Source organism: Plenodomus lingam, assembly GCF_022343315.1.
Source record: "Plenodomus lingam strain CAN1 chromosome Unknown contig_11, whole genome shotgun sequence".
NCBI classification, from domain to species: domain Eukaryota; kingdom Fungi; phylum Ascomycota; class Dothideomycetes; order Pleosporales; family Leptosphaeriaceae; genus Plenodomus; species Plenodomus lingam.
Genome location: NW_027093929.1, coordinates 2,651,809 through 2,671,798, shown reverse-complemented (window position 1 = coordinate 2,671,798; position 19,990 = coordinate 2,651,809). Strand labels below are relative to the sequence as shown.

Genomic DNA, 19,990 nt, shown 5'->3' with positions numbered 1-19,990 from the left:
TAGTTAGCGCTAGGTTATTACAGAGCACTTAGATAAGTGCTTAGAGGGTTACTCTTCCTTAATTAACAAGCTCTATATAGGCTAGGGTAAGGATCCCTTAATCTACTATATTATTAACCTATATAAAAAGGTTCTAGATTACTAATAACTTTAATACCTAATCTAATAAGCAGGCTTAGTACTAAGCTATTTTAAGTTTATACTACTTGCTTGTTATATTAGATAGCGTAATATCTATTAGTATATTAGGCTTAATAGGTTTATTCTTAAAGTAGTTTTTAGCATCCTAAGCCTTAGGGTCTACCTCTACCTAGATCCCTTTAGTTAGGGCATGGTATCTAAATTAAATATACTAGGTAGGCTAGTTAGTTAATCTAGTAAGTAGGATATCCCCCTTTAGGATTTAGTTGCTTATAGTAGAAGAGTAATAAGTAAGCTTCTACTTAAGAAATAGTATAAAGAAAGAGTAAAGCTTACTAGCTTAGTGTCTAAGTTAAATAATACGCTTAAATAGATAGGACAATCTTTAATAAGGTAGAGTGTAAACTAGGCTTATAACTATATAAATTTAGATTACTAAGGTTAGGAATAATTTAGGAGATAGATTATTAGATTATATCTACTATAATCGTACTTATATATATAGAGCTTTAGCTACCCTTACCTAAAGGTAAATAATTAGTAAACCTTCCTTACTAGAGCTTCTGCTTTTTATTAGGCACTTAGCAGTAAGCTAGTAGTTAATTAGATAGTGGGTTATACAGGGGTATTAATCAGGGTTAATTGGATTAAGATGCTCCGTGATCTGGTTAATATCCCTCCTGCAACAGATACTTACTAGATTATAATACTTATTCTAGGAGATATAGTACTAGTACTTCTTAGAATTCTTTAACTTAAAATTAAAATTATTAAACTTACCCCTAGCTAGAGCCCTAACTACCCTTATATAGAGAGCGTGATAAGTAATAGGAAGGACTCCTAGTAATACTAGTACTAGCATAGCTAAAGGTTCTAATTTAGATTAGTAACTACTTAATTATATAGATTAAATACTTACTAGATTTTAGATAGATTAGGTTAAATAATTAAAAAATTAGGGATATAGAAATAAGAAAGTTAGTAGGTAAAGGGCTAGTTATAGGTAGGCTAAGGATAGGGGTCTATACCCTAGGAATAAGAAGTAAAGGTAAAGGTAGAGGTAAAGGTGGATTTATTTTGCAAAAAGCTCTTCTTTAATAGGGGATCTAAACCTAATCCTAAGGATAGGGACTATCCTTTCTTTATAGGAGGGGGTAGTGTAATAATAAGGTAGAATTGCCTACCTATTTTTCTATACTAAGTTAGGCCTAATAAAGGCCTAACTTACTTATATATATAGAGAATAGCTTGCCTATAGTTAGGATAGGCATATTCTTCTTGTCCTTTCGTACAAGACCTATAGGTGTAGGAATCTCATCCTTTTCCGTACAGACGCGCACTCCTATATGCCTTTGAGTCGTATAGGATACCTTTTGGATGCCCTACCTACCTGAGTCGTTACATTAGGCAGATGTCGCAGTCGCAATATTTCTGCCTGCAGCGGGCTGGTGATCAGCTGCAGCCAGACTGCGTACCGTACCTAGTCGATTAGCAATAGTTACCGGCATGGTTATAGTTAATGTTTGCCAATCTAGAATAACATTGTCAACATCAATTTTTAACTCACCGCGCGATGCGATAGTACAGTACTCGTTGCGATGAATAGCTGGACAAGCTAGGGTAATCGGGCCTTTCACCACATCCCATCCATCTCACATCAGGCATCGTATACCGTTTCGTCCGCCTCCTTCAGAAACGTACTATTATACCGCAGGCAGCTTGCGATCAAATACCTCATCGGCAAGGACATGATGCAGAGATGATACTCTAGCTTAGGCCTTCCTATATCAATGTTAATGGCATGCATTGGCACAAGGTGAAAAACTTGAAGATACCATGCGACTTTGCGGGTCGGGGAGACGGGTTAGGCTTGCCACAGGCTATTTACTGTCGTATGAACTGATTCAAGGTCATGTTGTCGCGCCCAATGTGCGGCTCGGGTATAGCCTGCCGTCCGTGAACAGTTGAGATTCGGACCGAATATGCTGCAAGACCGCATCGCAATTGGCTGCATCTCTGGAATTTATTGACGGAAGAAGATGAAAGCAACTCCTTTGTCTCCAGCAAAACGAAATGTGCGTTTCTGCCGCAGCCACCGATATGCGTATGCGCAATCCCAGCACAATTGCAGTGTTCGAGTCGTCGATCGTTGATCTTAGTGATCACTACCCACCTTGAATCGAACAATATCGTGTCTGAGTTCGCTCTCACACGACCCACCAAGATCTGATCATCTCGTTCCCTCTACTCGGTGCGATACGTCGACATGGGTTCGGACAGCAGTACAGTCGGCGCGATGCCTCCTCCCCCAGGTGTTGTTCCGAACTTTGACAATCCAACCGAGTCAATCGCACATCGCGTGATCATAGTAGCTGTTGTAGGCGCTGTACTCTCGATACCCATCTGTCTTTTACGATTATACACAAAGCGGTTTATTTTACGAAGCGTGGGATGGGATGATTGTATGTACTGGGATCTATCGAGCGTATTGCGTTACTGAGACTAAACCATGCCAGATTCTATCATGGCGGCCACTGTATGCACAGAAACTTTCCTTCATGGCGGCAAACACTAAACGATACGCAGACACTGGCCTTGTTCTTCTCCATTTACGTCGGCTATCGTACGTGCCACCAGTTTATAAAACTTTCAAGAACTGACGATGCCTAGAAACGACCAACGGCCTGGGCCGTCACATTTGGGAGGTTTCCGCAGCAGATTTTTACAGATTGATGAAGGTATTACAAACATTGCATTGTCTAATACGGACAAATATAAATGTGCTAATTCAACGCAGATAGGCGATATCGCAGGTCCCATATTTTACAACCTAGCTACAATGTTCACCAAGATATCCCTGGGACTATTCTACCTCCGTCTGTCACCCTTCGAGACTGCCTTTAGAGCCGCCGTTTACATAGTCCTGATCGTCTCGGTCATTAACAGCACACTGGCAGCGTTTGGCTTTCTTTGGGTTTGCCAGCCCATCGCGAAGTATTGGGACTTCAGCATCATGACCGGGAAGTGCATCAACTTGACCGCATTCTTCCTTGCCACCGCATGTATCAATGCGGCTGACGATTTGGCGCTCTTGGTCCTGCCCATCTTCATTATGCGCAAGCTTCAGTGGGCATTACACAGAAAGATTGGTGCAGCCCTACTGCTAATGACGGGGTCGATGTAAGTTAGCCCTCTCGGTCAGAACTACGCGTTAGTATTCTAACTATATCTAGTGTTTGTGTTGTTAGTCTGATCAGGGTGGAGCAAGTAGTAAGAGGAATGCACATAGTCAACACTGACGGGACCTGGGCAATGGTTTCGAACTTCATCTGGCTGTACGACTACATCATGACATCCAGTAACTAATTCCTCGCTAACAAATGCAGATTGATCGAGATGTGGCTTGGTATAATTTGCACCTGCCTACCCATACTTTACACCTTGGTTCGCACTCAGTTCCTAGCCAAACGGGCACCCGACAATAGCGTCGCCTTTCCTGCCTTCAGAGATCCAAACAGCAATCAAGTCAACCCGAGTGCACATGGGCCCGTCTCTGACTCCGGATACCACTCTGGGCACCAATCGAATTTTAGTTTAGAACAGCTGAATGGAGAGGAGGAGACACAAAAATGTGGAGTGAGACATGGCGTTCGGCCAAAGGCATCGGATAAAAGTCTCTTGATCACTGCATCGAGATGCAACGACTGATGGGTTAGATCCGGTGTATCTTATGTTCCTATACACATCAACAATTGCTGTAATAATGAGATAATGGGCTTCGAAACCAACATACCGGCGTGGACTTGGCCATTCGCCGCACGACTCGGCTAAGGAAAAGCATTTCTAATGTCGAATATATATATTGCAGTTCACATGATATTGTTTATATTTACAATTACAGTTTGCTAATTAGGTATGGCCAGCCAATTTCGTACCGTACTGTCAATGCCCCATTTGGATATCCTCGGCGATCTTCTCGGCGAGCATATACACTGAACTTTGAGGGTGACCAGGCACGCTGAACGGAATGACAGAGTTATCAACAACCCTCAAGCCTTTCACACCAAACACTCTAGCCTTGGAATCTACTACAGCTGCCTTGTCTCCTGCTCTACCCATGGCACATGTGGAACTTGCATGCCAGATTGGTTGTGCTGATGTTCTAATAAAGTTGAGGATCTGCTCGTCAGTGGAGACCGCGTCGCCCGGGGTAATTTCTGGGCCGATAACAACACCCGCGATCGCGGTACTATTCCATGCTTCGCGCACGCGCTTGAAAGCAGCAACAAGAACCTCTCCATCGGCAGGATCGCTCAACCAGCCGAGATTGATGACTGGGGGGTCAGCGATGGAAGCGCTGCTAATAGTCATGTTGCCTCTTGAGGCAGGTGTGAGCAAAGTGCCACTGATTACACCAACCGTCGTTAGATTGAGGAAATCACCTGGAAAGCCGGATGCGATGTACTCAATCTCCGGCCAGTCTGAGGGAAACTTTGCAAGCAGATTCGAGGTACGGGGCGAAAGAGTTGCACGACTTTTCGCGGGCAACTTTTCGAAAGATAAATAGCCTCCTGCAGAGCTGTATGGTCCAGCTGCATTTGAGAGGTATTGCGTCACAGCCAAGGCCTGCTGTGCTGGCGTAGTGATGTATGTGCCCGTGTTTGGCGCGGTGACTCCTCGTAGAACGTTGAAGAAGATCTGGTCCCAAAGATTCTGACCGACGCCCCCAAGGTCTGAAACGACGTTGATGGAGTGAGAGTGGAGCGTGGATGCAGGACCGATGCCTTCAAAAGTTAGCCTAAGCCCATACTTTCCATTTTGCTGTACGAAACATACCTGACAACATGAGCAGTTGGGGAGAGTGAAACACGCCAGCAGAGACGATGATCTCTTTCTTTGCAGAAACTATAAAGTTTCGACCACCACTGGACACAGCCACTCGGGTGGCTCTCTTCGCGCGGTCGAACATCACTTTTGACGCTTGGGATCGCAAGTATATTGCGATTCTTGCATTCTTATTCCGGAGCGCAGATGCCAGATAACTGCTCTTAGATGTGCTTCGGGTTGCATCGCTGGGATGGATCGTCGTAGGAACCCAAGACCCTCCGTTCACAATTCCACTGCTGAGGCCAAGGGGATTTAGTTTCTGTCCAATCGCCTGTAGAGCGCGAGCCAGCCAGCTCTGTGCCGGATCAACCCAATTTGCCCAAGATACTTGCAGAGGCCCGCGCAAGGAGTTGTCGAACGCGTTGGGGTTATACAAGACAGTGGCGTTTGGTGCCTTCCTTTTTGCGAGATTTGGAGGCGTAAGCGTAGCAGATCGCTTGAAGTATGGCAGAAGCCGATCAAAAGTGTAGCTTTGATCGTTAACCATGTCTGCCCATCGCTTATACGAACCGATAGTCCCGCGATGGTACGACATCGTGTTAAGGGCGGAACTACCTCCAAGCGTCTTGCCTTGCGCATAATGAATACGTCGCCCTCCGGCCGATTCCTGCGGTGTTGATAGTAGGTCCCAGTCGATGAGGGGGTTGGCTGGGTAGTCCTCGGATGTGCCCAATACAGGCATCACAAGTCCGTAATATGGAATGACAGACTGATTGCCATTGTCCTGCTCATATAAACCACCAGCCTCGATCACGGCTACTGATGCGAAAGCTGAGAGACGAGAGGCGATTGCGAGGCCGGCTGTTCCGCCACCAACAACTACATACTCTTAGCTGGGTCTCTTTAGAATTTAGTGGTAGATATTTACGAATGACCGAACAATTTTGAGGATGGGGAATACTACTCACCAACATAGTCGTATGTTGCATCCCCAAGGGCTGCAGGTCGAATTTGGAGTGCTGCGCCACTTGCATAGAAAGTACACAATGCGACGATGGCGCTTGTTCCTCTGACCATTTTCAATGCGCCTGCCAGAAGGAATGTCCTTCTACCGATATGCTCTCAGTGCTCGCGACGCAACGGCGGTTGACAAAGACAGCCCCAGGACTGTGGCTCATGGTCGAAAGGTTATCAGACGTCGGCCCACGGTACTGGAACCCTCCTCTATTGGCGGATTGATCTCAGGGCCTATTTGCTTTGTCAGAGTTGATTCCATGTTGATGGCGGTACTTCTAGTCCATTGCGCTCACGGATAGCTATTTGACTCGCAATCCTGCAGACACTTTTTGCCTTTCTCTGCCAATCACACATGACGGAGCCGACCAGCATGCCATGATTTCAAGCGCCTCAGGCCGTGCGCGCATGCATCCTTCGCTGTTCTATCCCATCGGAGGTTCTGTCCGGACAATAGGCACGTGTTAATGGGCATGTTATTTACATGGGTCTTCATCCAATATCCGGGAGATGGTGGAAAAGGGCCGAAGAGGGCTGAAGCGATGTTTTGGGGGAAGGTCCTCCTCAAGCTTCCCAAGCCCCACGAACGGCCCCACAGCAGTTGTCTGTATCTTTTGGCCTCTGTTACGCATTACCGCTTTGGAATCGAAACGTTGTAGAACTTGGAGGCTCAGGCACGTTGTTGAGACCACAACCAGACATTTAGGACGCGGTTTACCGGTACACAATCACAATCTCGATATCAGTCATAGCTAGTGAAGAACAATGCAATATTCCAATGGAGTGCCAGTAAAACTGTACATGACTAGTAACCTAAAGATCCCACTGTCTTCTCTGTGACACTTGCATTTAAATTAATATACTCCTCACATCCACTTGCTTTCATTCCAAAAGCTCGTCCAAAAAGATGCCTACATGACTACAGCCAGGAATCAAGAAGGAAACATCAAATATAGCAATTGTATTTTGCCATGGAAACCCAAGCCGTCGAATACACAATCGACTATGGTGGATAAGAAAGTGATGAATTAACATGCGCACCCAAGGTATATATTCCCATGGCACTGGCTGTTTTCAACACGTCTGTGGCGTTGGTAGTTGCACGTGTGCAGGTGGTAGGGTGAATCTATTTCTTTTTTTTAAAAAAAAAATCAAGTATTGTATTAAGTGCATGACATTGTTCTCGTTCTCGATACTTGAGTCTACAGTCCGCGACATGCTCTCGGGACAGTGCTGTCAATTCACACAGGTTATATTTGATAACCTAGTCTCGTACCGTCATCAGCCGTGCCACACACGCTTGCTGGAACATAGGCCTAAACTCTCTCCCCATCTTCACTTCCCCCTCTGCTGCCGCTGCAAAACACGCTCCTCATAATCGCCATCCGTGCCCTCTGCAATCTTCTTAAGCGACGGCATATTATGCTCCACGTACTCGCTCATAGTGCGCAGCACACGGTTTGGAGTCCTCCACGCATTGGGAGGCCGCTTGCTAACGTCGCTGAGCCCAGGGTGTGGCACTTGGGGCGCGAGATCGTGTTGGGCGAGCGAGCGCATTGGGTGGAAGTATTTGTACCAGGGCTGGCGCTCGATGAAGTCGGCATGGATGACGCGGGAGCGGTCGAGGGTCAGGAGGAAGGGTTTGGTGTACGATGTTGTGGTACTGGTGGTTGGGGTGGGGGAGGTGTCGAATGGCATTGGGGGTGGAGTTGGAGGTGGGGGCGACGGGATGGACGAGGGGAGATCATGTGGAAGGAGTTGGGAGGGTCGTAGTATATCGTCTAGGTTGTCGCTTGGGGGGTTAGAAAGAGGTTGGGTGGAGGAGGAGGTTGTGTCGTCTTCGGCGGCTTCTTGGGAAGACGGGAACTGCGCATTGTCGGAGTCGGTGGGCACGATCTGTTCGAGAGCGAAGCGGATTGGGGAGGCGTCGAGGGCGGCTTGGGCTGAGCTTGCGTCGCGGAATATGGCGAGGGCGGCGTTGTGTATGGGGTTTTGGTATTCATACTGTGGGGCCTGTAATCAGCTCTGCCGACCGTGATTTGGATCTTGTTCATTCTTCTTGAAGACGGGATTGTGGGAGAATGGCAACCGACCTTCATATACTTGAACATGCTAACTTCCCCAAACCGCCTCAAGACCCTCAATATCTCTCTGCTCTCCGACAGGTTGGCCGGGCGGGGGACAATGCGCATGTGCACCGAACGCGCAGCCAATGCTCGTTTCATCGCCATGGCCGGTCAAAAAGATGCCGTCGCATAATCAGATGCAGATGGCTCTCGTTCGTCGTGGTCTGATGTATTGTACCTACTGCTGCTCAGTGCTGATTGCCAGTCGTGTCGGTGTGGTCGGTGCTGCGCGGCGGCGGCGAGTGAAATTTGGGTGTAATCAAAGAGGGCTCGAGCTTGGAAAGGTCCACTTGAGGCTCAACGCTCGACGCTCGACGCTCAACGCTCAACGCTCAGGCCACGCCACGCGCCTTTCCAGGGAATGGGTTGCTCTATGCATCACCCTCATCTTATAGTAGATTTCCACTTGCTTGGCCTATTCCACCTGTTGGGAATACCGGTGGAAAGGGTGGCATCAACAAGATGTTGTCGCGGTAGGATAGGCGGAGGAGGGTGCTGATGGGGACGTGTAGTACTGGGTTCGCTCAAGATCATGTTTGGATACTCTAGTAGTCCATAGGCAATGTGTAATATGGTAGCTAAGTAATAATATAAGCAGAGCGACTGCGCGCTGCATTGTCGCCTCCACCATGTGCTCAACCCTTGGCGAGCTCTGTATGTTGGTAATAGACGACGCGATCAGCATCAGCTGAATACAGAGGCGTCGCTGTATAACCCCAGCCCCAACCCCGTCTAGTTGAGTTCCTGATTCTGTGGTATAGTGCTTTCAAACAACCAAAACGCCGTGCAATGCATTCCACCCTTTCCTGTTGTGTCCAAAGTCCCAATCTCTCACACACACTCTCTATGCGTGTGTGCGCGCCTGTGTATACATGTCTCAATCACGAACTCCTTCTCTTCTGAACACCATTGCCAGCCCGCCTCCGCATGCGCACCGTCCTGGTAACGCGGACGCAGCTGCCTGACCTCTCGTTCGATTGCCATCGTTGCATTCCGAGCAAGGTCTCGAGCTCCCGCGTAACATGGTCGCAGTCCATGTTGCGCCTCTCATCGTTGTCGTCATCGTCATCGGGTACTGTAGACTTTGACTCGATGGATGAACTGGATGACTCAGACAAGGTACGAGATTTCGAGTCCGAGACGGTGCATTGTTCCTCTTCTTCGATCATGCGAACAAGAGCTGAGATGTCGCGGACATGCGAGGCACTGCACTGCATGCGCGAATTGCTTTGCCGCTGCATACGGAGTAGTGATGCCGCAACGCGCGAATAGGTTGGCCGTGGGCTGCGGGGTTCAACGTCGTGGTGGTCGCCGAGGGATGGTGACGAGGGCGCAGCAGACGGATAGCAAGGGTCAACCCGCAGACTCTGTTGGTGAAGCTGTGCGGCTAAATGACTTATTGTGCATGGCGAGGGTGTACGAGGTCTTTGGTAGAGGCAGCGTAGATCTGCGACGTGCGAAGTGGGCGAAACGTTCATGGCTGCGCGGTCTGCCTCGTATAGGCTGTAGGCTGGTCGTCCTACAGGGTCGAAGGAGAAGGCGCGAAACATGGTGGCTGTCATGATTTCGCTTTCTTGGAAACAGGCTGGAGAGAGTCGAGAGTGAAAGTGGAAGTGGAAGTGTGGGATATCGTGTAAAAGTCGACGAATGGGTATCACAGGAAGAAGAGAAGAGGAGGCGTGGAGCGGCGCAATGCGGGTTTGATAAGTCCTGTTGTACTCCTACTCCTAGGAGTACGCATGGCCCCTCCTTGTCTGGCCCTAAGGGCGGGCCCAAAAAGACTCCCGGCGCGATGGGGTTTGGGGGTGGCGACGTCTTGGGAGTACGAGGATGGAGCCCCTGTGAAGGTCAACGGGCGTGCGTCCGGCGCAACTCCCTAGTCCCAATCAGGCAGCCCGGGGATTAAGCGGCCTTCCAAGGGCTATAAGCGCACGTACCCTGCAACTGACTGTCTGACCTTCACCCTTGGCTCCAAGCGCCCCCTCCCCCCGTCATCTCTCTCCTATCTGCACTCTGCGGATGTACCGGCCAGTAGTAAGGGCCTCTGTTTGTGCTGTCCAGTGTACAGAATGTACTAGGTATCCCCGCGAACCTTCTAACCTGTCGGTCTGACTGTCGTACGTACCGGTACTGTATGTGCACACCGACTACCTCAGAGTACGTACTATACCGGTACTGTTCAATGCTCTAGATCGTCAGCACCATGGTCAAATGACGCACCGAACCTACATTCAGTAAGACGAATCCTCGCAGTACCACAGTACCATATCATCCATCATCCACTCCTGCAGCAAATCACCACAACCATCACACTTCTAATCATGCCCTATTCTTACTCGCTGTCCGTCCTCGAACCATCCAGTCTGGAGAAGAAGGCAGATCGACAATGATCGGCTTCTTTCCATGGTTACCTCAAAGGCAAGCTTGGAGCGCACCAAGCTTTCGATTCACGCACCCTAGCTGCCTAACTGCCAAACCTACCTATTGTGAACCCTACACCAATTTCGCCTTTTGCGCCGCCGTTGGCGTTGGTCTCTTATTTCCGCACCTGAGCTGAGGCATGTGCATGGAGCATGCCGGGGGGACGGGGGAAAGCACAGAAGCTCCCAGGGCCAGATGTTACCACCATACTCTACATTGTAGTATTCACTTGGAATGCGTGCTACCATGGCGCAGTGCAAGCTGCGCATCCAATGCAATCATGCGGCTGGTTGATCCACGCACAAGATTCCTCCACATCCTAGCAAGGATTCTAGCAAACGTGAACCACTCATCCGGCATCTCACGGCGCAAACACGTGAAGACTCCCCGGCGGCGAACCACACCCAGGCTCCTTGAACCCTGCAGGTCATCCCATTCCATGTCGCAAGCACAGCCCATCCCCATCCGTCATCTCGGCTCTCCTTTCTTTTTGGCCTCTAAACCCTATTTACGAACCCCCCCGATCCTCACTGCCCACGCAGGAGAGATGATGCCTGCACACTGCTCCATCCACGCAATGCGCGACACTATTGTGCGCGACGCTCCTCTGATCCCAAGACACGCCCGGGAACAGACGTTGTGGCTTAAAGTAAATGGTTTTTGCAGAAATGGCAGCTAACCCCTTACTCCTTGTCCCTTGTATACACAGGTAGCATTATACTATGCATGTACTGTACCCACTCTACTGTACCTACATGTATCCACCTGCAAGGCGTTATCCGCAATCCCCTTCAGCCCCTCCCCAGCATGCATGATTCTCGAACACCACATGATGAAACATCCCCCACGGCCAGGGCTCCACTGCCCTCACGATTGGACGCATTGTGCTAGCAACAGTAAACTTACCGAGCCACGGGTCTCGCGAATCAGAAGGATCAGGGTCATCCAGGCCCCAGACTCCTTGCCGACATGTTCGACCGCGTTGGTAGGGGTTGCAGCTTGCACCTTGTCGTGTGTGGAGGGGTACTGCGGAGGTGTTTCTTGGCTGGGAAGGTGAACGCGGTGTAGTGAGAGGGGGTACCTAGCATTCTTGTGAGAAAGATGGTTGTGACTGAGAGTGAAGATAATGCTCCTGTTCTAACTATCGAGAGAACATGGGTGATTCCCGATATTTTCTTGCATCTTTGCGCGCAAACATTCTCGGCACCAACTCATGTTAAGTTTCTGCGCAATTCTTGCAAAAAACTTACACAACTCAGATTCACTTTGTTCAACACAACGTCGCGTGCAGAGTAACTCATCGTCCGTACTGGTAGCAGTAGCAAAACGAGACCATTGTTGTATTCCTACCACCCATGGCATATGTCCCTCACAGCGAACTTACTTATCACATTGACATCCCATCTTTCCTGTTACCTACTATTTGTTACCTACGAGAACGTTTGTACAGCGGCTTTTACACTAAATACCCTACTTCAACTTTGAGTGGGACTCAAGGTGTCCATAATAGGCCTAGCGCCTGCGCAGACTTGACGACTCGATTTCAGGTTGAATTTAATACTTGACATGGTCGCACATTTGCTGCATAATCATCACGGAGGTATGGAGTTCCTTGCGTCTGGTTATATCATGTATGAATGTTCTTATTTGTTACCTATGCTGGACCAGCCACAGTTATAATATAGTCAGCACAATAAGGGGAGGAGTGAATTCAGCAACTGAGTAGGTATATGCTATGCAACGCCTAATATAAACATTCGTAATAGACTTTCTATACACGATCAACCACCAAATTGACATCCTCATTGTCATCGTGCGTTGCTTCTCGTCGTTCCGTATAGTCCTTTGTCTGCTGATCATCCAGGCCAAGCATGATGGCGAGCATTATCAATTCAACCGAGCAGCTAGAGGGGCCACTAGGTAACCAGAACCCATGCCAGGTACAGTGTAGCCAGGTACAGCATCACACATCCTCCCAGTATGGCAATATGTTTCTTGTCCCATGGGGTGACTTGCTCCTCCGGTGGCGTGGTATCCTCGATCGCCCTCATTCGTGCATCGTCTTTCTTGTTCTCCTCCTCAACAAAAACTCGGATCTTCTCATGAATTTCGCGTTGGGGCATCTCAGCATCAAAGAAGAGAACCCTTCGGTTCCTCACATCCCGAATAATATACGCAAGCTTCTGATAGTCAGGCCAAGTCTCCATGTCATGTACACTAGGCAAATGCCTAACCTCATTCCAGTGTGTCAAGAAGGTCTCTGAAAAGCTGGGCGCATACTCCAGGACCCCGAGTAACACTCGCGCGACCTCGCTCACTGCTCCGTACAGTACTTGGTAAGCCCTGCCATGGCCCGCAGCATTGTCAACATTGACATCGAACGACTCGCACGACGGACATGCAAACTGGAAAATCAGCGCGTGCACACATTCATGCAGCAGAGTTTCAATTCGAAAGTCAAAAACCGACATCCGCATCTCGCCGCGTACAGCTGTAGGATTGAGCTTGATGACTCGCTTGGCGTGGCCGTAGGAACCCAAGTCATGGGCACCGTCCTTCATCCATTTAAAGTGTACATCTAATGCTCCGAAGAAGAAGATGTGATTGAAGAGTTCGAGGAGTGACTCCATATCTTCGACTTCGATGGATCGAGCTCTATGTGCATCGTTTAGGTTGCACCAGAAGCCCAGGCGCATCCGTGACAAGTTGCGAAACTCTTCAATGGCAGACTTCTGTCTGGTACCCATGTCTTTCTCTGTGCGAGTGAAGTATTGGATGGCGGCGTGGACGAGGTGCATGGCTTCGTGTCCCTTGCGAGTAAGAGGTGCGACTGCGCCTACTTGGGGGACGCAGATTCGAACGTGATAGCCCTGATGTATACAATTTGCGTCCTTCTGATGATCGGGGCAGGTGCATGGTACGTTGTGACTGCGGATCAAGGCGTAGAGTCCATCTTGGTCTTCAGGGCACGGTGTTCCGCCTTCGATGGCGTCTGATAGGAGGCCTGGTTGAGGCATGATGGTGAAGTAACTTGCTATTGGAACTCAGTAGAGTGTGGTTGAGTGCCCAAGTTGGATTCTGCAGTTGAGATGGAGAGAATTAGAGAATTTATATCGCAAGGTACTGTGCCTGGACTTGAAAGTCACCGCATCGCAGCTCAGACAAACGCATTGTCTCCACACGTCGTTCGTCTCGCAGCTGCGAACAGTGACCGATAAAGCACGTTTCACTCAAATGGAGCAAACAAATCCTAGCGCGTTGTGTGTTGCTGAGCATCATTGAACAATGACATTGCCAGTAGTCGTTCCTGCGGGCTGTCACATTCACTGTTGTCTATATCTCCCACTCGTGGACCAGTGGACCCTCGACACCAGAGCTAAAGTGATACATCTTGAGAGTCCGCTAGGAAATCCATCGTAGAGCATATTGTATTCGATCGTGGTATATAAGTATGGAAAAAGGGTCTTCGATAGGGTTTCACTGTGTCCACGGCAACATTAGGTTAATAAAATCTGAACAGGAACGCTACAGCCTGGTAATGGCATAGAGCTTCGGGGCATGAGTTTCGTATTTGAAATGATCTTAAAAAAATGGGTGTTTCGACCATGGAGAGATAAAGGCGTCGCCGTGAAAGTCGGTTTAGCACTGATTTCGTATTTGGAATGATCTGAAGAAATCAGATAGGTGATTCGAAAAGAGAGAGATATGGGCATCGCCGCGAAAGCTGGTTTAGCTCTACTGACAGTTCGAAATTCCTACCACCCCAAAAGATGAGTTCTCATAACATCCACATACAGGCCGTGGACCTGATCGTCTCGAATTACCAATGCCACATCCACGGCTCTGACTACGCCTCTATTTCGCCCTTTGATCAGAGTATCTACTTCAGCATTAGACGCGACTGACATGTCTACGTCCCCAATCTTGAACAAGAGCTGTATTTCCGGATCATTATTCTGCTTATCATCTCGGAAAATTACCACTTGAGTGATTCTTTTGTCGTTGAGTTCGAGTTTGTGCTGGATCAGCGTGAAGGCGATGATTGCACCGATCGGGGAACCTGTTATTTTGCGAGACTTAGTTAGTCATACCATAGGTACCGGTACAAAGAGTTCAGCACGAGCGACTTTGGTGCAAAGATTGTATGCATCATGACAAAAATCATGCTCACACGTAACTTACCAATCAAAACCGCAGCCTCCCCGCTCTTCCAATCTAGCACAACACCTGGCCAATACGGCACCTGCTGGAACCCCTTCTTCTTCAATATTGCCGCCACCAGTAGCACCGTAGCGTCGTTGATCAGATTATTTACAAAGAAGTATTTGAGGCCCTGTGGATTGGGGTTCTGGCGCAACCAGTACGCAAGGATGATGTCCGAGGCGTGGCGTAGTGCGGGAAGCGCGTCGGGAATCCGGCTGTCATCTTCCCAGAACAGGGTTGCGGCGGATGAAGGGTTAAGGAGTTGTTGGATATAGATCGTGCCGCCTTGGTGGTTGAGGCCGAAGCGGTAGTGGGCGCCTGTTGCCTGTTGGGGAGCGCGGAGTCAGTTTGGTCTACGGTGGATGTGGTGTGGAGGGGATTTGGGATTGAGAGCAAAGATATAGCAAGGTGAAGTGCCTTAATCGACTGACCGCAGACACAAGGGGACGCAACATGTGCAAGCCGTGATCCAAAACGATCCAGAACATACCTGTCTAACCTCACCATCAGCCACATACTCCTGGTTTTCAAACTCCACCTCATCGCCGTCTTCATCCTCGGCATCCTCGTCAAAGTGCTCGACACTGTAACAAATATTGTCGCCGCCCCTTGCCGCCGGTAAAATGCTCAGGCCAAGGTATTCCAACGCCGTTTGAATGTGCGCGCGCTCGAGGATTGAATTATCTGGGTCATCGTCGCCGAAGAAACAGTTGTCTTGGTCGAAGAACCCTTCGTGCCAGAACCAGGTTTGGAGCTCATCTGGTAAAGGAAACAGTTAGTCAGATGGAAGAAGTGGGATATAGAGGGAATGGGAAACAAAGAAAAGTGTCAAGACAGAAGGACATGAATCGCATACTCTCCAGTGTTCCCTTCCACGCACTACTGGCGGAATACGGTGTGCGTCCCAAAGGGTCAGGCCACGACCTCCCTGCCTCAGCGTCTGTCGCCTCCATTAAGCACCGTAGAGCGGAGCCTTTGGTTGCAAAATGTGCGAGTTGCTCGTTAGTGGCAACCCTGTTCGGATCCCAAGCTTTTACGGAAACCAGTGAAGGATCTGTAGACGAGTAGGAAGGAACGCTGGTTTTCATACGATGGTCGTGCATTCGGCCATGTTTGGGAGACACTTCCGGTCGAATTGCGGAGACGACAGGAGTGTTGTTGATGCTGATAGTTGAAACCGAAAAGGTAGAGTCCAGTGGTGTAGGATTGATGGCCAGGCCAGAAACAGCGAGGAAGAGATGGCCGAGGATGTAGAGGAAAAGCATGATTACAGGAGTAAGCTGGTGATTGGGATTGATTGTGTGGTGTGCGAGAGAGTCCGCGTGTTGGAGTGCTTTTGTGAAGTGAGAGAGTGTGAGTGGGTTGATGCACTCAGAACACCGTTATAAGTGACAGTGGCCGTAAATTTGCCAGCTTTGGAGACAATGAAGGCAACTCGCAATCAAATCTGCGCTTGTGTGCGGGATGAGGGCACAATCCGGCAGCAAATTGCGTTTGTCGTTTGCAAATCCCTGACGTTGACATCTCATGGACACTGCACGTGACATAAGAACACTGCACTGGAGATTGACGACGGCGTCTTCCAATAGAATCTACGTGCCACTCGCGAAAGTTATCTTACCGTGTCGCCAATGAGGCGACTATTGCCAGCTCCTCTTGCTCACCACTCACCAATGGCCAAAGTCCATGTACAAGGACATCTTTGGAGGTGAAGACCTGAAGACTAGCACGTGACGTCGTGTACAGCTCTCGAGTCTGACTTGCCCACATGACCCCAGAGTGAGCGTGTTTGGTTAAGTCGCACGGCTGAAAATGGCAGGAGCGACGGTGACGGAGACCGGCGAAGAAAGAGGGTGTGATGGAGATGCTGTGTAGGCTATACAGAGGCATCGCAGAGGCATTGTGCTTAGACAGTATCATGCGCAAGCGGTGACTCAAATTAACAAGGAGGAATTTAATCCAAGTGCCTAGGCTGCATCTGTGATTGGGGTGTAATGGTCAGACGGAGAGTGTGTGAAAGACAAGGAGGATGACTGCCACTAATCAGGCAGGCACCTTTGATTACTTGTACGTTTGGAGCTTGTTAATATGAGTTCATCTGTTTCTGGCGCAAGAAAATGCAAATCGGGTCAACGCAGCTGAAATCTCTTGGTGGCGTCTTACGCAGGGGTCCAGGCTGCGCCTACGGTCTTCATCTCTCCTCCTGTTTAGCTGGTATTTTTCTTACCGGTATGAGATGTTTTGGTTAGCTTAAACTACCTGGTATGTATCGAGCTTTTTCCAATGCCATTGGCAAACTTGGAATTCTCATACGATTCCAACTTCAACAAAAATTTCCTTAGACATGTCCTAAGACATTCAATGCGACCAACTTTTTGAACAGGCCATCTATCAGATCATGCTGAATCAACGAAAGAATCGTGTTAAAACTGAGTCTAAAAATTCAAGGTCGGAATGAACGGTCTCTAATCAAGCATATTTGCAGACTTTGATACCATCTGATAAATCCTCCAACACATGACTTTTATACCCAGACCTTACCATTGCGGACTACATCCTCGCCAACGATAACAAATTGCAATGCTTGGGATGGTCATCAATATATATCGTCGCGTGCGTCTTTGTACTACATGTGGAAGTATCATTTGGGAAGTAATGACAAAGTGGTATCAACGACCTATAATGTACGAAACACGATAGTAGCTTGCTCAAGATGCGCACATAATGACGAGTTCTGATACTAGAGAAGTCATATAGCAGAGTTTGTAGCGTATTATGGATGAACAATGCTTCTTCGATTGTCAAGGTAGCCTTCTCATCACAAAGGCCAGATGTCTACAAGTGTGAAGTGGAGAGTGCCATCGTAACACCGTTCCCTCAATAACCTCATCGGTTTGGCTTACTTTCTCACCATTGGACCAGACTCCTAGTCCTCAAACAACACATGTGTCCTTACGCCGTTGTCGTATCCATCTAATTTGTCCAAGTTCCCGGCCGCGTACTGCTTATCCTCGCTGCGAGTGGCAATGCCCACATCAAATGGGTTATCAACATCAGCAACCTTAAACACCATGTGTACCTGTACAAAGCCCTCCGCACCAAGCTTTGTACTGAAGATGACAATATCGGTGACGTGTTTGATACCTATCTCAGCCTTGTGCTGGATTAGCATGAAGGCCAGCGTTGCGCCAATTGGTGAACCTGTGTGAGTGGTCAGTCGCATCCTCTTTAGTTGCGGTACCGGGTAAGCAGCTCGCAAGCCACTAATTGCCAGTGATTACGTGTTGATAAATCTGAAAACTTACCTAGCAACATATCGAACTCATGTTCTCCCTTATTAAGCTGAACGCCCGGCCAAGATGGTGGATCACCCTGATGACCCTTACTCTTGATAACACTGCAAATCAATGGGAGTGTGTCCTCGTTGACAATGCCACTGGCAAAGTAGTATCGTAGGTTCCGCGCGTTGGGATTGTCACGGAGCCAGTACGCAAGCATTATATCTGAGCCATGACGAATTGCAGGAAGCTCATCGAGGCTGGGTTTGTATTCCCAGTGGAACTCAGCAGCGAAAGTTGGTGACTCGAGATTCTTGGCAACGATCGCTGGAGTACTTTAATTTCTTGGACGTTGAGAAGATATAGATACAATGGGAGACTCACCACCGCCGACACGATTGACGCCAAATGTGTAGAATGCACCGGTTGCCTTTTATCATCAGTCTGAGATTCTATCGATTGAAGCAACTCCTCGTTGGGTGTATAGCAGTAGGAATGTTGTGATCATACCTTATACTCCTTCCCCGCAACAGTGTAATGCTGATCCTCCGGAGGCACCTCGTCTCCATCATCATCCTCCTGGCCTTCAATGAAATGCTCGACTGTGTAGCAGATGTTGTGCCCACCATCGGTGGTTGGATGGATATTCAGGCCCAACCCTTCCAGGGCAACACCGATATCAGATGGACTGCCATAATGACATTGCTCTGCCTGATTGACACTAGCAGATTTCCAGTACCATGTTTGAAGCTCATCTATAATGTGGTCAATTTTTCACTACCCATATAACCAACAAGGACAGGATCAATGTAGAGGGTAACGCAAGTGACATACTCTCCAACGTGCCCTTCCATTGACTGCTCGCAGATCCCGGTGTACGGCCTAATGGATCCCACGCCTTACCCGCCGCTGCATCTGTCCCGTCGAGCAAACAACGCAAAAAGGCACCTTTCTTGGCATACTTTTCAAGCTGGTCGGGTGAGGCGGGATCGTTGGGGTCCCAATCTCCAGCAACTTGCAGGGGATTGGGGAACCCGTTTGAAAGACCGCGCTCTAGCAATACAATTTCGATGTATGGGGTGAGATGTTGAGCATGTTCATCGTTGACTGTGCCAAAAAGCCGATTGACACCTCTGATGCTGAGCTGGTGGATGGAGGCAGTCGTGCTAATAGCCCGGCCATAGACATGATTGATCACGGCCAGCACGATTGCCAGGATTGCGAAAAGTCTCATTTCCTGTGTACTTACTCAAGGCTGATCCGATGACCAATTTCGCTGCTGCTGTTGTGAGTGAGAGTGGCGACTAGGCTTTAGAGCGCAGAGGTAATGGCAGGCACCAGGCGGTAGGTAGGTTTCGATGCCAAGCTTTCGCGATTTGACAAACGGAGGAGACCGCAGTTTCACAGGTCTACTCACACACATCCCAAACATGGACAGGCTCTTTCTAACAGGCTGACGTCGCCTGGGTTCTATACAATCTCAAAATAGAGTATTACTTTCTGAGTCTAGGCTGGCTATCTTACAATCTCCTCTAAGCAGACGCTTATTTTACCCAGTACACAGTCGCTATTCTGCACTTCGAGTGAACTGATTTTCCGTGAGAATCAGAAGTATTTTGCCCGCGGAACGGGAATAAATGTGGTAGTGCAACGCCAACGTCTTCCAGCACTGTAGGCATCCTGGTTATAACATACTATCCATGCGTATGTCAGCATCATCGAGTGTCCCTTAACCGGAGCACTTATATGGACGAGTTTTACCATGGCTAATGTCGCTTTTGTGCCGATAGAACAACACGCAAAAGCGTTGCTAGAAGGCTTGAGAACAATCAATATGGCTTGGCGTTTTTTCCCTCTTGAGACAAAAAGAGGGACGAATTCATTATCACGAAGTAGAAGATACCTCGAGAACGAAATATACGCCAAGACATATTAATTGCTCTGAATTCTGGATATTAGAATAAGTTTGCAAATTTTTGC

At 48.6% G+C, this 19,990-nt stretch overlaps 9 protein-coding genes across 9 annotated transcripts; 1 reads left to right on the top strand and 8 right to left on the bottom strand.

Moving 5' to 3' along the window:
* Positions 1 to 2,161: 2,161 nt before the first annotated feature.
* Positions 2,162 to 3,713, top strand: IAQ61_001254 (uncharacterized protein). The gene is made up of 6 exons (XM_066095033.1): positions 2,162 to 2,603; positions 2,658 to 2,677; positions 2,728 to 2,764; positions 2,812 to 2,879; positions 2,939 to 3,321; positions 3,375 to 3,713. Exons 1-6 carry the CDS (start codon positions 2,408 to 2,410, stop codon positions 3,505 to 3,507), a joined length of 837 nt encoding a protein of 278 aa, XP_065955341.1. The 5' UTR covers positions 2,162 to 2,407; the 3' UTR covers positions 3,508 to 3,713.
* Positions 3,714 to 4,005: 292 nt separating this feature from the next.
* Positions 4,006 to 6,744, bottom strand: IAQ61_001253 (uncharacterized protein). Its single transcript, XM_003840962.2, has 4 exons — positions 6,279 to 6,744; positions 5,937 to 6,216; positions 4,978 to 5,847; positions 4,006 to 4,925 (listed from the first exon to the last, which is right to left on the bottom strand). The coding sequence occupies exons 2-4, from the start codon at positions 6,043 to 6,045 to the stop codon at positions 4,084 to 4,086; spliced, it is 1,821 nt and encodes a 606-aa protein (XP_003841010.1). The 5' UTR covers positions 6,046 to 6,216; positions 6,279 to 6,744; the 3' UTR covers positions 4,006 to 4,083.
* Positions 6,745 to 7,016: 272 nt separating this feature from the next.
* IAQ61_001252 (uncharacterized protein) lies at positions 7,017 to 8,369 on the bottom strand. The gene is made up of 2 exons (XM_003840963.2): positions 8,076 to 8,369; positions 7,017 to 7,986 (listed from the first exon to the last, which is right to left on the bottom strand). Exons 1-2 carry the CDS (start codon positions 8,211 to 8,213, stop codon positions 7,318 to 7,320), a joined length of 807 nt encoding a protein of 268 aa, XP_003841011.1. The 5' UTR covers positions 8,214 to 8,369; the 3' UTR covers positions 7,017 to 7,317.
* A 620-nt stretch (positions 8,370 to 8,989) lies between these two features.
* Positions 8,990 to 9,658, bottom strand: IAQ61_001251 (uncharacterized protein; the record flags this gene model as incomplete). Its single annotated transcript, XM_003840964.2, has 1 exon — positions 8,990 to 9,658. The coding sequence occupies one exon, from the start codon at positions 9,656 to 9,658 to the stop codon at positions 8,990 to 8,992; it is 669 nt and encodes a 222-aa protein (XP_003841012.2).
* Positions 9,659 to 11,396: 1,738 nt separating this feature from the next.
* Positions 11,397 to 11,830, bottom strand: IAQ61_001250 (uncharacterized protein; the record flags this gene model as incomplete). Its single annotated transcript, XM_003840966.2, has 2 exons — positions 11,397 to 11,666; positions 11,780 to 11,830. The coding sequence occupies 2 exons, from the start codon at positions 11,828 to 11,830 to the stop codon at positions 11,397 to 11,399; spliced, it is 321 nt and encodes a 106-aa protein (XP_003841014.2).
* Positions 11,831 to 12,300: 470 nt separating this feature from the next.
* On the bottom strand, positions 12,301 to 13,563 carry IAQ61_001249 (uncharacterized protein; the record flags this gene model as incomplete). The annotated part of the gene is made up of 2 exons (XM_066095032.1): positions 12,474 to 13,563; positions 12,301 to 12,433 (listed from the first exon to the last, which is right to left on the bottom strand). The coding sequence occupies exons 1-2, from the start codon at positions 13,544 to 13,546 to the stop codon at positions 12,301 to 12,303; spliced, it is 1,206 nt and encodes a 401-aa protein (XP_065955340.1). The 5' UTR covers positions 13,547 to 13,563.
* Positions 13,564 to 14,284: 721 nt separating this feature from the next.
* On the bottom strand, positions 14,285 to 15,997 carry IAQ61_001248 (uncharacterized protein; the record flags this gene model as incomplete). The annotated part of the gene is made up of 4 exons (XM_003840968.2): positions 14,285 to 14,589; positions 14,712 to 15,057; positions 15,223 to 15,491; positions 15,589 to 15,997. 4 exons carry the CDS (start codon positions 15,995 to 15,997, stop codon positions 14,285 to 14,287), a joined length of 1,329 nt encoding a protein of 442 aa, XP_003841016.2.
* Positions 15,998 to 17,658: 1,661 nt separating this feature from the next.
* IAQ61_001247 (uncharacterized protein) lies at positions 17,659 to 17,955 on the bottom strand (the record flags this gene model as incomplete). Its single annotated transcript, XM_066095031.1, has 1 exon — positions 17,659 to 17,955. One exon carries the CDS (start codon positions 17,953 to 17,955, stop codon positions 17,659 to 17,661), a length of 297 nt encoding a protein of 98 aa, XP_065955339.1.
* A 559-nt stretch (positions 17,956 to 18,514) lies between these two features.
* IAQ61_001246 (uncharacterized protein) lies at positions 18,515 to 19,244 on the bottom strand (the record flags this gene model as incomplete). Its single annotated transcript, XM_066095030.1, has 2 exons — positions 18,515 to 18,765; positions 18,845 to 19,244. 2 exons carry the CDS (start codon positions 19,242 to 19,244, stop codon positions 18,515 to 18,517), a joined length of 651 nt encoding a protein of 216 aa, XP_065955338.1.
* Positions 19,245 to 19,990: the final 746 nt, after the last annotated feature.

Excerpts from the sequence above, each read along its gene's own strand:
- IAQ61_001252 (XM_003840963.2), bottom strand. The coding sequence starts at position 8,213 with ATGGCGATGAAACGAGCATTGGCTGCGCGTTCGGTGCACATGCGCATT. Across the intron at positions 7,987-8,075 it reads GCATGTTCAAGTATATGAAG|TATGAATACCAAAACCCCAT; the intron begins GTCGGTTGCCAT and ends CAGGCCCCACAG.
- IAQ61_001254 (XM_066095033.1), top strand. The coding sequence starts at position 2,408 with ATGGGTTCGGACAGCAGTACAGTCGGCGCGATGCCTCCTCCCCCAGGT. Across the intron at positions 2,604-2,657 it reads AAGCGTGGGATGGGATGATT|ATTCTATCATGGCGGCCACT; the intron begins GTATGTACTGGG and ends AAACCATGCCAG. Across the intron at positions 2,678-2,727 it reads ATTCTATCATGGCGGCCACT|ACACTGGCCTTGTTCTTCTC; the intron begins GTATGCACAGAA and ends AACGATACGCAG.
- IAQ61_001253 (XM_003840962.2), bottom strand. The coding sequence starts at position 6,045 with ATGGTCAGAGGAACAAGCGCCATCGTCGCATTGTGTACTTTCTATGCA. Across the intron at positions 5,848-5,936 it reads TGCAACATACGACTATGTTG|TTGTTGGTGGCGGAACAGCC; the intron begins GTGAGTAGTATT and ends AAGAGTATGTAG. Across the intron at positions 4,926-4,977 it reads CCAACTGCTCATGTTGTCAG|GCATCGGTCCTGCATCCACG; the intron begins GTATGTTTCGTA and ends TAACTTTTGAAG.